The following is a 15,287-nucleotide window of genomic DNA, read 5'->3' on the forward strand; positions in this document are numbered from 1 at the left end:
GGTGGTTTCAAACATCACAGAGACCGTATCCTGAAACCTAAACCCTCTAGATGTATTTTTCCCCTTGCAGATGTTGCCAGGTACTTTTCTGAAAGCAGGAGGTCTGTTAAAGATTTATGGAGCCTCGGTACTTAATGACACTAATTAAGGGAGTAGACGTTTTCTGGACGTTATCTGTGAAAGGGAAGGAAAAGTATTGTGTGGATGGTAACACAAAATATTTTTACAAAAAATAATTAAATATATTCTAAGATATTTTTACCACAAATACTAATTGTGTGTTATTTTATTGTAACTCATAATGTACTATGATTTTATGTCCATTAGAAGAAGGCTCTACAGCCAAACCATTGTGCTTCTTTTCTTTTCTGCCTGGAATAAACCTTTACTTGTTCCTTTGCAGCCTACGCATGCTGACGCAGCTCCCTACTTGAACTACAATAATTATGCACAATATATTATTATTATTATTATTATTATTATTATTATTAATATATAATTTGCTTGTTTTGCTATAGTCTGTGAGATAAGTAGGAAAAAAGGTTGAATGTATTTTTTTATAGTTCTAGCCCCAAACATAATGATTTCTAAACTTATAATTAATGTAAACTTAAAATGATGTATTTGATGGGAATTGCAACTGGTGCTTCTTGGGTAAACGTGCCTGCATGCATTCTCGTGTATAAAAATCAAGTGAAGTGTGTTGAAAGGCAATGGTTTATATTGTCACATTATCCTTGATGACTGGATTTTAAAAAACTACACCTACTTCAAGTTCCTTATTCTGTGACTAATATGAACGGAAGAATTTCATAGGAATGTTTGACTGGTGGGTCCATTGCCTGCTATACAACAGCTTTAATTTCATGTTGGCCACCTCACCCTCAAGCGGTGTGTTTTGCATTTTCATAGAAACAGAATGTTATCACTAGAAGGTGTGAAAAAGTGTGCACTTTTAGTAGCTCTATAACACCTGTATAATGTGTTTCACATACTGTTTAATGTGTTTGAGCAAAGGACTCTTTTGCACTGAAATATTATTTTTAGCCTTCTGAATGGTTTTTCATGTATTTACCTTTATTTGAGATCAGCCATGACCTGTGAAGGCATCATCCTATGAGCTCTTAAATGCCAAGATAATCTGTGAAACCCATTTACATCTCCCGTTTCTTTTTAAGAAGTCATTTTTTATTAATCTGGTTGGAATAAAAAGGGACATTTTTTAGGAGCTTTTTGGAAAACGAACCCTGGAGTAAAACAACACTTGGCGGGAAATGATTTATTTTTGATAAAAAAGACACGGGACCGATCACATTATCTCTGTGTATTTTATTGTGTGTGTCTTTTCAAGGTGAGCATCATATCCGAGCTTGTCAGGACAATCTGTCTCATCATGATCTGCAGTAAAAGAACTAGACAAACAGTCCTGTAATACTAGATTTTTTTTAAAAAGTACAAATACATGAACATTGGCAGATATATTAGATACAGGTGTCAGTCAATCGATGTACTGTAAAACTTATAAATGCTCAAGAAAGTACACAGTTACAGGTTTTTTACCAGATTAATTTATGAGGAGGGAGATCGGGGTTAATCCGAAAGGAGCTGAGACATTTAATATTATTTGGTTTTAAGAAAGGCAGAGGGAACATTTAGGCATCCTGCTGAAATCTGAAGGAAGAGGACAAAGGGAGCGTTCTGCCTTGAAAGAGCACCTTCAAGGCATATCTGTCATTGGTAGTTTTTAGAAGGAGTTACAACTCGTTCAGAATCAGAGGACTGCAGCTGTTGCTTCAGAATGTGGGGGTCACCAGATCGGGGGCGAAGCCTGGACTTTTAGAAAGAAACGTTCTTGGATGTGATTTTGAAACTTGATGGTTAGTCAGGCACAGCATAATGGATCAAAAGCCCCATGGCTTGAACTCGGATTCTGGTTCTGAATTCTGTATCTGCTTGAGTGTGTGGGTGAACTTCTGAAAGCCCTTTAAAGGGCTAGTAAACGCTTCATTAGAAAACGTTAAATATTAACACTAGACTGCCCAGTCTCCTTTGTCTCTTTGTTTCTTTGCTTGTTCATGTCCCGGAGCTCATTCTTTAATGATTATTAGATATCAAACTGTAATGGGGCAGAACACGCTGTCACATGCTGAGGAATGAAGGGGCCAAGATTGGCGCAATAACGGCAACACTGGCACCCTTTATTCTGGTCCTTATTTTCCTAAATTGTTCACTGTGTGAATGTAGAACGCAGTGAGAACAACAAAAAAATACGTTTTCCAGCTGGCTTCCCCATGGCTGTCTTGCAGTGGCTCTTCGGCTCGTTGTCTAGTTACTCTAGAGTCGGTCTTTTGCTGTTTGGCCCCTTGGCTCCCAGGTTCAGTGGCTGGGGCTTTTGCTTGGTTTCGTTGCTTTCGCTGGGTGTCTCCCACAGAGCTCCCTGGTGTGCTGTAATCTGCCTCACACCCTGGCCACAAGGGAAGGCAGGTTTAAAAAGGGAGGAGCCCAGCTGTGAGGTAATGATCATTCTAAGGGCCGACAGCTGGCTCCTCTGAGGCAGTGATTAGAGCTGATGGCCTGTCACGCTCTCCTGCAAGGGTCCCGGTCCTTCTCGAGTGTTGGCCTGCTCTGAACACAACAGATACTGTAGCTCTCTGACTCCCCCCCCATCCCATCCTGAAAACACCTGCACTGACTGTCACTATAGAAAGCAGTGTTCTACTTCTGGAGTCTTTAACTGAAGAATAGCCGTCAACGGTTTCTTACAAAATCATTTTTGAAAGTTTTTCGAGAAGGTCACACCCTGGTCTTGCCCGCTTCCAGTTCAAAACGTTTAGGACTTTCCTCTTGCTGTGAGTCTCCTAGTAGCCGATTGTATTTGTGCCAACTTCAAGGGTCCTGTTCGCTCACACCAGTTTGCACCCGGACACTCCCAGCAGCTGAAGATGTCTTTGGTTCTGCATCCATACCAGTCTGACCTTCGTACTCCTTTAGTCCTCTTAGTTGTTCTGCTCAGCCAGGTAAATTATCCCAATAAAGATCACTATTTGATCCATACAGGCCTCTTCTCCATATTAATCAGGGTTTGCCCAAACTACTGAATTATTATTATAAATGCACTACTGAGGAATCAGGAACATCCAACTGTTAGAATTAATATTGAATGTTTCAGCATATTTAAAGTTACAAGCCCTCCAAATAGAGTCATGCAGTAATCAAAGCAGGAGGAGATGCTGGAATAACTCTTTGACTGAATGATGGTGGAATATCATGGGTTTTTAACTACCGTGAAAGGCAGGAGAGTGAAGAAGGTTCAGTATATGCATGCTGTCATTTCAGTTGTGATGACTGCAGCACGTTTTCTGATTGATCAAATTGGACATGTACCAAAAAATGCGAAAGGTTACCATAATGTATTGAATATATTCAGGGGTAGACCAGATCCCAATGTTGATTCAAAAAGGCAAAAAAATGTTAAGGGAATGGTGAAACAAATCCAATTAACAATAGATATGAGGGTCAAGATGTTAATTTTGCAAACACAGTCCACACTGCAATCAGAAGTCAGACACAACATAATGTTTTAATGTTGATTCTTTTGGCGAATACCGAGTATTTCCTACATAGTATCACCTCACTTGCCAGTATCTGATGATATTATTCCAGTGTCATTTGACTTGGTACAGTAGGTGATCTGAAGTGTGTGACACTGAAGTCAAGAGATCAATGTTACTGGCATTTAGCTAAGTAAATAATTAAGAAAAAAAATTGAAAAGTAACATTGGATGCTAATAATGTCATGTAAGTTATAATGTAAATTAAGTCAGTGAGTCCCTCTGTTTGTTGATCACCGTAAAACAAATGGAACATTCATTATCAAGCTCCTGCTGTGGTAATGTGATCCTTCCCTGTTTTCTGTTTACATTCCACTCACCTAGATAAGCTCTGTGCACCCGGAGTAATGTCACAATAGCACCTGGCAGTCACTTTTACTGAGGTGAAAGCCTTCTCCAAATACCTTGGAACTGCAGAGCCTTTCTTACACAGGTGGCTGACATTTGCCTTATCTTTGCCTTTCAGGCTGGTGTTTACAAAATCTTAAATTAATTGCCACTTGGGGAGTTTTCCATGGGTTGTAAAATTTGCTTGTGAGAGTGGAGGCCACAGCCCTCTTGCCCAGCACATTGAATCTAAACAACATCTAGGATATTATCTGAGGATTTTTTTTTTTATGTGGACTTATAGCCAAAGTTTCAGGAAGAGTGCTGCACATCAGCAGGTTTAATTTCGGTAGCAGGAGTGATGAAGAATATATCTCCCTTTATTACCTGTCTTATCTACCTCATACTCAAATATGCTTCTCCTGGACTTATAGAACTTACTGCATCTGCCTCTTTCTCTTGCTCTGTTTCTAACACAGTCATACTGACTAATCTTTTTCAAGCAGTAGTTCAATTATCTTGTATCTATACTCCAAAAAGAAATGCACAGTATTACATATACTTCTCACCTTGTCTTATTCAAGGCTGAAACTTTCAGTAATTTCCCTACTGAGACCGTGTGCTGTTGCAAATGTCGAGCCAGTTGCATGTAAGCTGCAGTTAGTTTAATTCTGTAATTATGTCTGCTGAGGTGGCTAGATGCTGTGCTGACAAAGTGACTCTGTGAAGACAGCCTCTATAAAGGAAACAAAATCTGGATTTCTCTTAATAGAAATAGATGAATCCCTCAGTACTCCGAAGCATAATTGGAAATTTCCCATTTTCAATATAGCACCACTGTGCTATTGTAGATACAAAAGCAATTTAACAGAAATGAGAACTGTGCATATGAATTGTCATCCTAAATGACCTAGTAGTTGCAATAGATAGAATAAGAAAAGTAAATTGAGTGGAGATTATTTAAACTTCACTTTAAATAATCCATTAAAAGACATCTCAAGTTCTCTATACAGGGCCTAAAATTTAGATGGCCACCATTGGCTAAAATTAACAACATAAATGAGCAAACCTATATGTTATAACTCATCTTGTTTCAGGGCAAGCAGTTGCTCGAATACTGTTATTTTTGTTAGGGTTATTGCTGCTATGGGATTATGTGTCTCATTATTACCATTATCCCAAACTAAGGTTTTCCATCCAGCCAGGTAAATGAAAGTAAAAGAAAATCTAGACTCCAGGAACCAATCAAATTTCAGCAATTAGTAATTTTGATGTATTTGCACATACTGTAGTATTTATCTGTGGAAGACTGTTGTCAACTCGTATACAGTCACAGAGTAGTGTCTGATATAATAAGTCCACAACTTAAAGCAGCTGATTGGAAAGTTCTTGATTGTTACCTGTTAACTACTGTAACTCTTCTTATGGTCAAGGGCTGAACTGCCTTAGGGTCACATGCCATTGATAGGGTTTCAGGTAGTTGAGAACACCTAGAGGAACCCATGCATGGTCTGTCAAGCTGTGTTCCACATTTCTTCATATCATGTTGCAGCATCGAAATATGTGGTCACGATGGCCAAATGGTTTTCAAATCTGATCAATTTGCATGTATTGCAGTACCTGTCTTTGTTAGCCAGCTGAACGCTTATGAATCTTCACAGAATAGAAGGGATCATCTTATTGTACGTCAGCTCGGCTCCTGGTTCTTTCTTCTCGTAGACCCTGTATTCTAAATATCCTTTGACTGATTTTTATACGATTTTGAAACACAGCTGCATACTAATCATTCCCAGATGATGGTTTTCCCATTGTCTCGACAAGTACTTCACCAGGAGTTTTGCCAATTCCAGAGAGCCACACGAAACCTGTAAGTTCAAACAAGCACAGCCATAATTTAATATTTGCTTTTATCGCAGCTGCCAAAGGAAAGGTCCTCATGCTGCCTCCCAACCTCTCCACCCCCCCGAGCTGACACACACTATCTCATGTTGCTTCACACAGTTAATAACCTTTGTACATTAAAAACAATTCCTACTGTAGATTAACGAGGGAGAGCTCATTCCCTGTAAAGGAAGAGAAAGTCATGGGGAAGCCAATAAAACTTTACTTTGAAGGATACAGCTGTCTAGATGAAGGCAAAGCCAAAGACAAATCGAAGAATGAATTGAAGAATGAGATCTGACAGACGCTGAGGAGTGTATTCCTGCATTTTTCTGCAGATACAATATTAAGATAAGATAAGATCAATTTATTGGCCATGTACAATTTCTTGTATTAGGGATATTTGACTTTTGGCTTACCCCAACTTGCTCTCCATGAGACACACAGACAGGGAGAGAAGCTTGGGGTCAGAGCACAGGGTCTGCCATTGTACAGCACCCCTGGAGCAGTTGGGGTTAAGGGCCTTGCTCAGGGGCCCAACGGAGTAGGATTCCATATTCCCAAATTCCATATTTGAAACCCGTGTTACGTATTTGAAATGTATGTTTGTGACAAAGATTTGGTTTGTCTTCTGAAGATTCATAAGCATCCTTAGAAACAAAATATAATGAAGGCTTCCCACAATTCTGAAGTGTTTTTCTGGGCAAGTTCACTTTTGAAAAATGGAAATGCTCCTTACTTCTTAATTCTGTGCATTCTGTGACACTTGACAAAAGCCACATTGATTTAAAGGTGAGAATCATGTACAGTATCTCAGCTGCCCACACTTTCCGTATTGAAGAACCGTTGAATCTCAGATTGTGAATCATCTCCTACCCATTGTGTTCCAATGAGTCTTTTTTATCTTACCTGTTTAGACAGTAAACGATCGATGGAACTTCCTATTTATTTTGCATGTCCTGGCCTGAGTCCTGTTTAAGCCATCGCCATGCACAGAAGATCAGTGGAACCCATGGCATGCTACCCTGAAAACGTCAGACTCACACACACGCACAGCTCTTCTTTAAGCTTCCAAGGGAGACAGGCTGTGAATCCACCTGCGACTGGATCACATTTGTGCATTGTGCCATGATGCATGAGATGTTTATACATTGTGATTTGTTTTTATTTTCATTTATTTTCACGTTTGCCTGTACCCGGGATTGTTAGAGAAATAAGTTTGGAGTCAAAAGCAAACCAGATCAAATCTGAACATTAGCTTTGGTATTTTCGTATCCTACAATGTATCCTAAAATGTTTAAGTAGATTCAGAGAAGAAATGTGGAAGTATGATTGCCTATAATCGCATTTGTTTTATCATAAAAGTACAATATATTGCAGTAGTTTATCTGTTCTCCTGTCTGTATGATTTTTCTCTTCACTGTTGCTTTGAGTTGCTGAGCATGAATACAGAGGGCGATTTTTCTTTTTGCCTTACTCTCCAGAGGAGGGCGCTCTTTTGCTTCATGGCTATCAGACAGTCATTAAGCTGGCACTCTTTTCTCTAGACCAGAATTTTCTGAACTCCAGTATTCCAAATTCTACTCTGGGATTGCACATCCTGGCCTGCCTAAAACCCCGAAGAAAACTGGAGAGACAGTTTCTCACTTCCTGATCTGCTGTGTAGTGAGACCGCTAGCTCAAGACCACTCCACATGCAGACCGGAGCTGTTATCCTTATTATGATCTGATTATTGTTACACAAATAGAGAGATCTAACTATAGATAAATGCAGGCATGTTAAAAAATGCACACAAAAATGCACACTTTGCATTAATTTACGATTCCAGGTGCCAGTGATGTTTAAGCAGTTCTCTAAGCCAATATGGTTGCTCTAAGCCAATATGTAAGTGCAGGAATCCCGTACCGGAAAAGGAACCAACAGTAACATACAACTAAAAGGTACTGGAATGATCAAGTACGAATCTTTTACCAAACAATAATTATTATAACTCATGTTCTATTTGGATCATCTTGTGGTACATGCTAGCAGCCAATAAATGAACTTGCAGTCACATACAACAATTGCAGACACAGCAATTTGCCACATTGTGTCCTAATCTCAGCAGATCTTGATCAGTACTGGGATGAGAGACAACTCCAGGTAATATACAGTAAGTGAGCCATTAGGTCGTGCTCTTTCCGCCTGACCAGAGTTTTCTGTATTCTAAATTCCAATCTGAGATTGCACAACCTAACGAAAACCGGAGAGGCAGTTCCTGCTGTGTAGTGAGGCAACTGCCTCACTTGGGATGAAGACTGGCGCTTCAGTTGTGATTGAGTGAATCCCCTCTAACCCTTAAATTGTTTCAGGATCCTTCTTCTTAAAAGGCGCTGTATGAATGCAAGGGCACATTACCATACAGGCGGAGTGGTGGCTCTGTGCCTGTGGCTAGAAGGTTGCCAGTTCAAATCCCGCAGCTGGCAGAAGAATCCTACTCTGTTGGGCCCCTGAGCAAGGCCCTTAACCCCAACTGCTCCAGGGGTGCCGTATAATGGTAGACCCTGTGCTCTGACCCAAGCTTGTCTCCCTGTCTGTGTGTCTTATGGAGAGCAAGCTGGGGTACTGTATGTGAGAAGATAATTCCTAATGCAAGAAATTGTAAAGGGTTCATAAAGTGATGTTATTATTATTATATACATTTGCACAGTTTGTGAATTGTGAATGTATAATCTTACGCTTAGATATTTCCTGAAGGGCAAATTCATGGAATTTGTGTTTCTAGCAAAATGTGAGGCACCTCCTTTCTGACTTTCCTCAATTCCACAAACACGTTGATGCTTGTTGACGTGCTTAGCCAGCTCCTGAGGTATTGTACTCCATGTAAACATAGATCTGGGAACTTCTCCTTTTTTTAAAAAAAAAAGATCCATTCCATAGACAAGTTGGAGCAGGGACAGAGAAACTGTTCGATTCAGCAAAAAGAGTTTTGGCAATACCTGTGAAAAATGCCAAAATAGCTAATTTTGAATTCGATTTTGTCTGAAATTAGTACACATTGCAAATAGGAAAAATAATACAGCTTTAAAACCCATCTACTTTTTGTTTCAGCTTCCAGGTTAGTTCCAGCTCAGTGCTGAAACCATAATGCTCAACACAAAGCCAGCTCTGTGCGAAGGAATATCATATTCCTTTGGTAATTTCCAAGAACTGATCTTTGCTGCATGAAAAGAAGTATCTTCTCTTGGAACATGAGCCAAGCATTTTTTTAATGGGAATGACTGACCTGTAAAATAAGAAGAGAGAAAGCTTTAGAAAAAGACATCTCATCTTGGTCACTCTTACAGTTAATGGCCTAATAAAGACAGTATACACTCAAAAGTAGACATCTTGGCTTGCAAATGATACTGAAAGGGCCATTTGATGTGAAAACCTGTGTCTCTTTAAAAGACAAGCAGTATAATAATAATAATTATAATTGCTTACACTTACATAGTGCTTTTCTGGACACTCCACTCAAAGTGCTTTACAGGTAATGGAGATCCCCTCCCCCACCACCAGTGTGCACCCCCCACCTGGATGATGCGACGGCAGTAATAGTGCGCCAGTACGCTCACCACACATCAGCTCTCAATGGGGAGGACAACATAGAGATGAAGCCAGTTCATAGATGATCTGGTGATCAAAGATGACGAGTGTGCTATATGAAGCTTTAAGAATCAACATTTCACTATTTTCAGTCATGCCGAATTCAGGTTGGCAGGACACGTTTCTGCTAGGTGACTCCCAGATTTTTGAGGCCGTACTTATTAACAGAGCTTCCTGAGGCCGAACTTCAGAGCATATTACAAAATGGACACAGAGTCTCGGTTGGGCTAATGCACAGTAGCTGATGAAGAGAGAAACGAAATGGACGTCCAAACACAAATAAAGAAACAAACCAAGAATGTTGGAAAAGACTGAGCGGACAGTTATGTTGAGAAGCCAGTGCGTCTTGAATCCGTGTAACTGCAGCTCTCGCTGAAGGTGTGCAGGAACTGAGTGACCCACATAGAGCACTATGGGAAAGGTTAGGAGCGGTGCCATTAAAAAGGAACAGCAGAAGGGAAAAGTAGCTTTGTGATCACAACCATAGAAATAGTAAACATTAAGTACTGCTTATCTGATGATGTACTGTCTGGATTCAGCATCAGATATCATTGAAATGTCAGCCTGGGGGGAACGTAGCAAGCTCAAGACAAAGGGGACGACACCACAATCAGCGTGACTTTAGTTTAAGCTCCACCAGTTTTGTGTTTTTTTTTTTGGTTTTGTTTTCTGCTTAGTTTGTTAGCTTTGTGTCATTTACCATGCCTCGTGAGGGAGTGTTGAGTGAAATGATTATATATCGACAGTAACTTTATCAAAACAAAAAGTAAGAACTGTAGGGCGGGGCGCCCCTCAAAAAAAAACTACATGGCAGTGGTCTGTCATATTCTGAATGTTATGGTGTTATGGTGAGACACTTTTTTTTTGTTGTTGTTTATTCAGCCAATGCTTTTCAATTTTGATCTCCTTTTTCCAGTTAATTGCAGCTTCAGGTTTCATACTCTCTCACCCTTCCCCCGAACAAAGCTGGGAATTCATTTGTGATAATGACATTTCTCTCTCAGTTCCGTGCATTATATCTGTTCATCGCAAATCTGCTAATCGCGAATCAATTGACACCTGGCACTCTTTCTGTCACTCACAAGAGCAAACCTGTTCAACTTGCCTTTTAAGTGTCACCCAAAAAAGAGCTCCGTTTGAGAATTAAATATAAAAAAATACAATTTGTTTGGCCCCATTTTAGCATTCTGTTTTAACAAAGAACTTGAAAAAAGAGTGCCTCAAACAGGCCTTTAATTTAAGTTGTGAGAGTCTGTGACAAGCTATCCAGCCCTGTTGATCTTTTCTCAAGAAACAGCTGGATGAGACACTTGGATCAGTATAGGGTACAGTAGGTTGAATGGCATCCACTTGTTTGTCACCTTTTTTTGGATGCCCACTGAGGGACAGGGCCACATGTATTATCTGGGGGGAAAATCACTCAGCAGGAGGTGGCAGTGAAGGCGGGTGGGGGAGATCCCAGGGCAGAGCCAGCACGTGCGAGCCTCTGCATGTGTAGGGGGGCTCTTGCGGGTGGAGGGGCGGGGGTGTCTGAGTTTTGGGAGTGAAAGCACAAACCGAAGGTGGGGAACGCCTCGCACGCAGGCCACATTAAGCTCAGACACACGTGCACCCGTGGACACCACAAAAAAATGTGCCTGTGTATTTGCACAGACCCAGACTGTGTGTAGATATAACGGAAAGACAGCTTTTCAGCTTTTTTGCAATGCTTTACACTCCCTAAGACCCTGTGTTTCATTTACAAAGCTGAGGAATACTGTTTTCCTAGGTCTTAATGGTACTGCGAGGAATGCTGATTGTTTTGAATCACAATTCAATCAATGCATTTAATTGCTAAAGTAATTGTGGTCATTGTGGTCGCCTTGGCATTTTTACTTGTATCTTTTTCAGCTTTCTTCATAATAGTTAAGCTGACTTAACCTATAACTTCTGAACACTCAATTCCTGTAATGCTGGCCCCGAGGAAAGGTCCACAATAATGTCAGCAGCACCAACAAGATATTATAGGCAGTTTTTTGAAAACCCTTTCCCTTTGGTGCATAACATTTACTAAAGTGACTATTTTTAATCTGAACTTTAATTCTCAAATAAAGGTGACAGATGAGAAATATTAGCCAAAACAACAAAGAAAAATAATTGGGTTCACCCTCCTGATGAGTACTTGGTGTAAACGCTTTTGGAAGCACCTTCAGCTGCAAGTCTTTGGGAGAGGTCTTTTTCAATTTTCCACACTGGAGGGTTACTGTTTTTGCCCATTTGTCTTTGCTCAGTCAAGCCAGTTGCAAATCGTTGGTGGGCAGCATTTTTCAAGTCTTGCCTCGGATTTTCTACCAGATTCTAGCCTGGATTTTGGCTGGATAACTCAAGGATATTCACTGTCTTCTTGTTAACCACTTTGTCCAATTGTTTTGGATCATCTGAAAGGTGTATTTTCGTCCATATTTTAGGCCTTTAGGAGAATGAAGCAGGTTTTCTTCTATGATTTGCCTGTACTTTGCTCCATTCGTTTTAATCACAGTCTTGTCTAGGTTTCCAGGCCTTCCTGCTGAGAAGCAGCCCCACCACATAGTGGTGTCAACACAATGCTTGACAATAGGGATGGTGTGAATGGGTGATACACTATGTTGGACTTGCATCAGGTGCAACAGTTCCAAGTTTTGGCTCATGCTTGCAATACCATGAAAATGTTTTTTTTTTGGGAAACTCCATGTAGAATTTGAGATGGGTTTGCCAACTCTGCCTTATGAGAGTAATACAGAGTATAGCGACCGATACTGATGATTCATATTCTTCAGTCTCAGCCTTGGAACTCTGTAGCTCTTCCAGAATGGCCATTGGCTTCATCTGTAACTGGGTGTGAGCCTGGCCAGTTCCTGGATGAGAGACCTTCTGGGAAAGCTAAGGTTGCTGCAGGGTGTTAGTGGAACCAGTAGGGAGTGCTCAGCCTGTGGGCTGTGTGAGTCCTAATGCCCCAGTATAGCGGTGTTGTGATGGTAACACTGTACTTAAAAAAAAAAAACAGTTTTCTGACTTTGACTGCCACCACATCATCCAGGTGGGTGCTACACATTGGTGTTTTCATCTTTCATTTGCTGGATTTCATAGAAGGCATCTATTGCAATTCCTCAAATTTTATTCCATGATCTTGCATTGCAGTGAAATACTTTTGGTTTATATATTTCTTTTAATTCTTATCAATGAAAGGAGATTATGATTTTTTTTTAAACTCCCATCTCCCAGATGTACAAATTCTGATACAGGGCCTGCACAAATCTATGTCGTTGATGTCCTTCTACAGTATGTGTGTAGTGAAATATTAATGTTTTTAAAAAAAAATACAGAAGTGGAAGTGGTAGGCTTCAGTAATTAATGTCCTAAAAGTAGTCTTTGCAGTTTTTATCTAGCTTCAGCTGATACTTTAATAATGAGCACTGACATTGTGAAAATATTAAAGCAAAGCAAATAGCTGACGTTTGGATTTGACTGCATTCCTATATGAATGTTTTTTATGTGTGTGTATACAGTACCTGCCGCATAATCATGAAACAAAATATGTATGTGGAACGAAATGGAAATATACAATTTTTAAGCTGTTTGTATATATTATCTCATTACTCTGTATTCTGAAAGAGGAGAACAGATATTTATCATCATCAGCTACAGTGGATATGAAAGGTCTACACACCCTTATTGAAATTGCAGGTTTTTGTGATGTAAAGCCAAAAATCAAGATAAATCATGTCAGACATTTTTCCATCTTTAATGTGACCTTGCAACCAACAAAATTCAAGAGAAAAACAAATAGACAATTATTAGGAAAAATAATTAAATTAAAAAACCTACAACACCCAGGTTGCATAAGTGTGCACACCCTTTTAAAATGGGGGCTGTAGCCGTGCTCAGAGTTAACCAATCACATTCAAAATCACGTCCAAAGGTAAGTAACATACACCTGCCATCAATGAAAGTGACTCTGATTAACCCCAAATAAAAATCAGCTGTTCCTGTAGGATTTCCTTGAAACTTTCGTGGTTGCATCCTACTGGGATAGCCATGGTCCGCAAGGAGCTGACAATACATCTTTGGGATCTTATCGTTGAAAGGTAACGATCAGGAGAGGGGTATAAAAGAATATCAAAGGCATTGGATCTACTATGGAGCACTGTGAAGTGTAGAAAATTTCAAAAAGGGTGTGTAGACTTCTTATATGCACTGTATGTAATGACAAGGATGAAACATTTTTTTTTGCAGTGATTAAAACGCCTTTAACTAATGAAATGATAAGAACATTGCTTCTTTGCTGTTTCAGGTGGTTGCTCATTTTCTGTAAACCCGGAGTTTCTCAGCTTTTCTGTTTGCTGTGAACTCCCTGCTTCACTCGTGTGCTTTTATCTCTTGAACGTGGCTCTTTGTGTGTTGGGATCAGGTGAAAAGTTTTACCGTTAATTTCAGACAGCATAGTGCCAATTTTCATACTTCTGAGGTGACATTGTGGGAGTGTTTTACCACCTTGCATACTGAGTGAGTCATGCAATATTAAAGTTCCTTGTCTTGAAGAAACCATTTTAGCACTATAATTGAACTGAAGGGCTTCAAGACTAAGAATTGCATTGGCTTGGCCTTGTCACTACCTGACTTTAAATCTGCACTACAGTGACCAGTGTCGGAAAGTTGAGCTTCCTAATATAACATGCTGCAATTTTAAAGTCATTTGAGCCTGGTATTGGATCACATTAGTCAACCATGGTAGTCTCAGTACCACTGGTGCAAAGACACAGGGTCCACCAACTACTGAAGCAGTTTTCTTTAATTCCTGCAGTCTTTTCAAATCCACAGAGGCCGAAAGCTACAAAACACATTCTTAATTGCTGTACGTGAGTTCACATGAAATCAGTGCCTTAACGTTTGCTGATCACACTGTATTTGCTTTTATGTTAAAGAGGTAATGAGGGAAATTTTTTATAATCCCCTGGTATACAGCTCCTTTGCATTTGCCTACTAATAGCAAACACAGTTTGCATGGTTTACAGTGGAAGCAGAGGACCTGTGATCAGCATGAAAAACAGACAAGACAGGCTACATGGGCACACACTGGATCCTTCACAGTCCTTACAGTGGTATGGTAAATTTCTTAAAGTTCTTGCACTTACAGTAGATCTTGGTTGCTAGAAGCTAGAGAAACAGTAAACGGGTATCTGGGCTTGACAACACGTGGGATACTTGTCTGTTTCTATTTGAACAAGTTTTATTGTTATTTTGTTCTTTATAAAAGAAAAGGCTATTGTTGGCAATCGGCAGGTCATTAAATGTGTTTCACTTTAAATTGTATACATTTTTTTGTTTGTGCAGTTCTTGTGGGAAAACAAGGGCAACAGATTGCTTCTGAAAACTAGACTGACTGAATTTAACAAAAATTGTTTTAATCACTGGCAGTATTGATGATGATAATAAACTGACCGTATTTAAGAGCTGCTGGGGCTTAGGCAAGTTTTTTTATTTTTTAGCTTTGAATCAAACCCAGATCTACTGTAACTCTTAGCTCTCCAGATCTGAAGGGTAAATCTCCTCATTGTGGATTGACAAAGGGCTAGTTCCTTCAGGTGGATGTAAAGAAGATGAAATTAAATATACATCAAAAACTAAGAACTAAATGCAGTCTCAAGAAGGAAAGAGAAGCGAGAGATTGCCTACAGTATGTACTAATTTTAAAGACGTTCAAATGCCTGCTAGACATTTCATCAGCCCCACTATAAAAAGGAAAATTATAAGTTGGTGGTCATTGCTGTATTGCTTTCTGACATGCTGTGCTGACATTATGTGGTTGAAAACCAAACACTTAA

At 39.8% G+C, this 15,287-nt stretch overlaps 1 protein-coding gene across 4 annotated transcripts in view; it reads left to right on the forward strand.

Moving 5' to 3' along the window:
• The window catches only part of LOC102691973 (POU class 2 homeobox associating factor 1), an 84,300-nt gene that overhangs the window by 28,891 nt on the left and 40,122 nt on the right, over window positions 1–15,287 (forward strand). Inside the window, exon 1 of one of the 4 annotated variants that reach the window (XM_015337573.2) lies at window positions 14,477–14,564. The exons of the other annotated variants lie outside the window; for them this stretch is intronic. Within the exon in view, the coding sequence (XP_015193059.2) occupies window positions 14,528–14,564 (37 nt within the window). The 5' untranslated portion in view covers window positions 14,477–14,527. Of the gene's footprint in view, window positions 1–14,476; window positions 14,565–15,287 lie in introns of those variants that run through there. 4 annotated transcript variants of the gene reach the window in all.

Source organism: Lepisosteus oculatus, chromosome 23 (genome assembly GCF_040954835.1).
Source record: "Lepisosteus oculatus isolate fLepOcu1 chromosome 23, fLepOcu1.hap2, whole genome shotgun sequence".
Taxonomy (NCBI): Eukaryota; Metazoa; Chordata; class Actinopteri; order Semionotiformes; family Lepisosteidae; genus Lepisosteus; species Lepisosteus oculatus.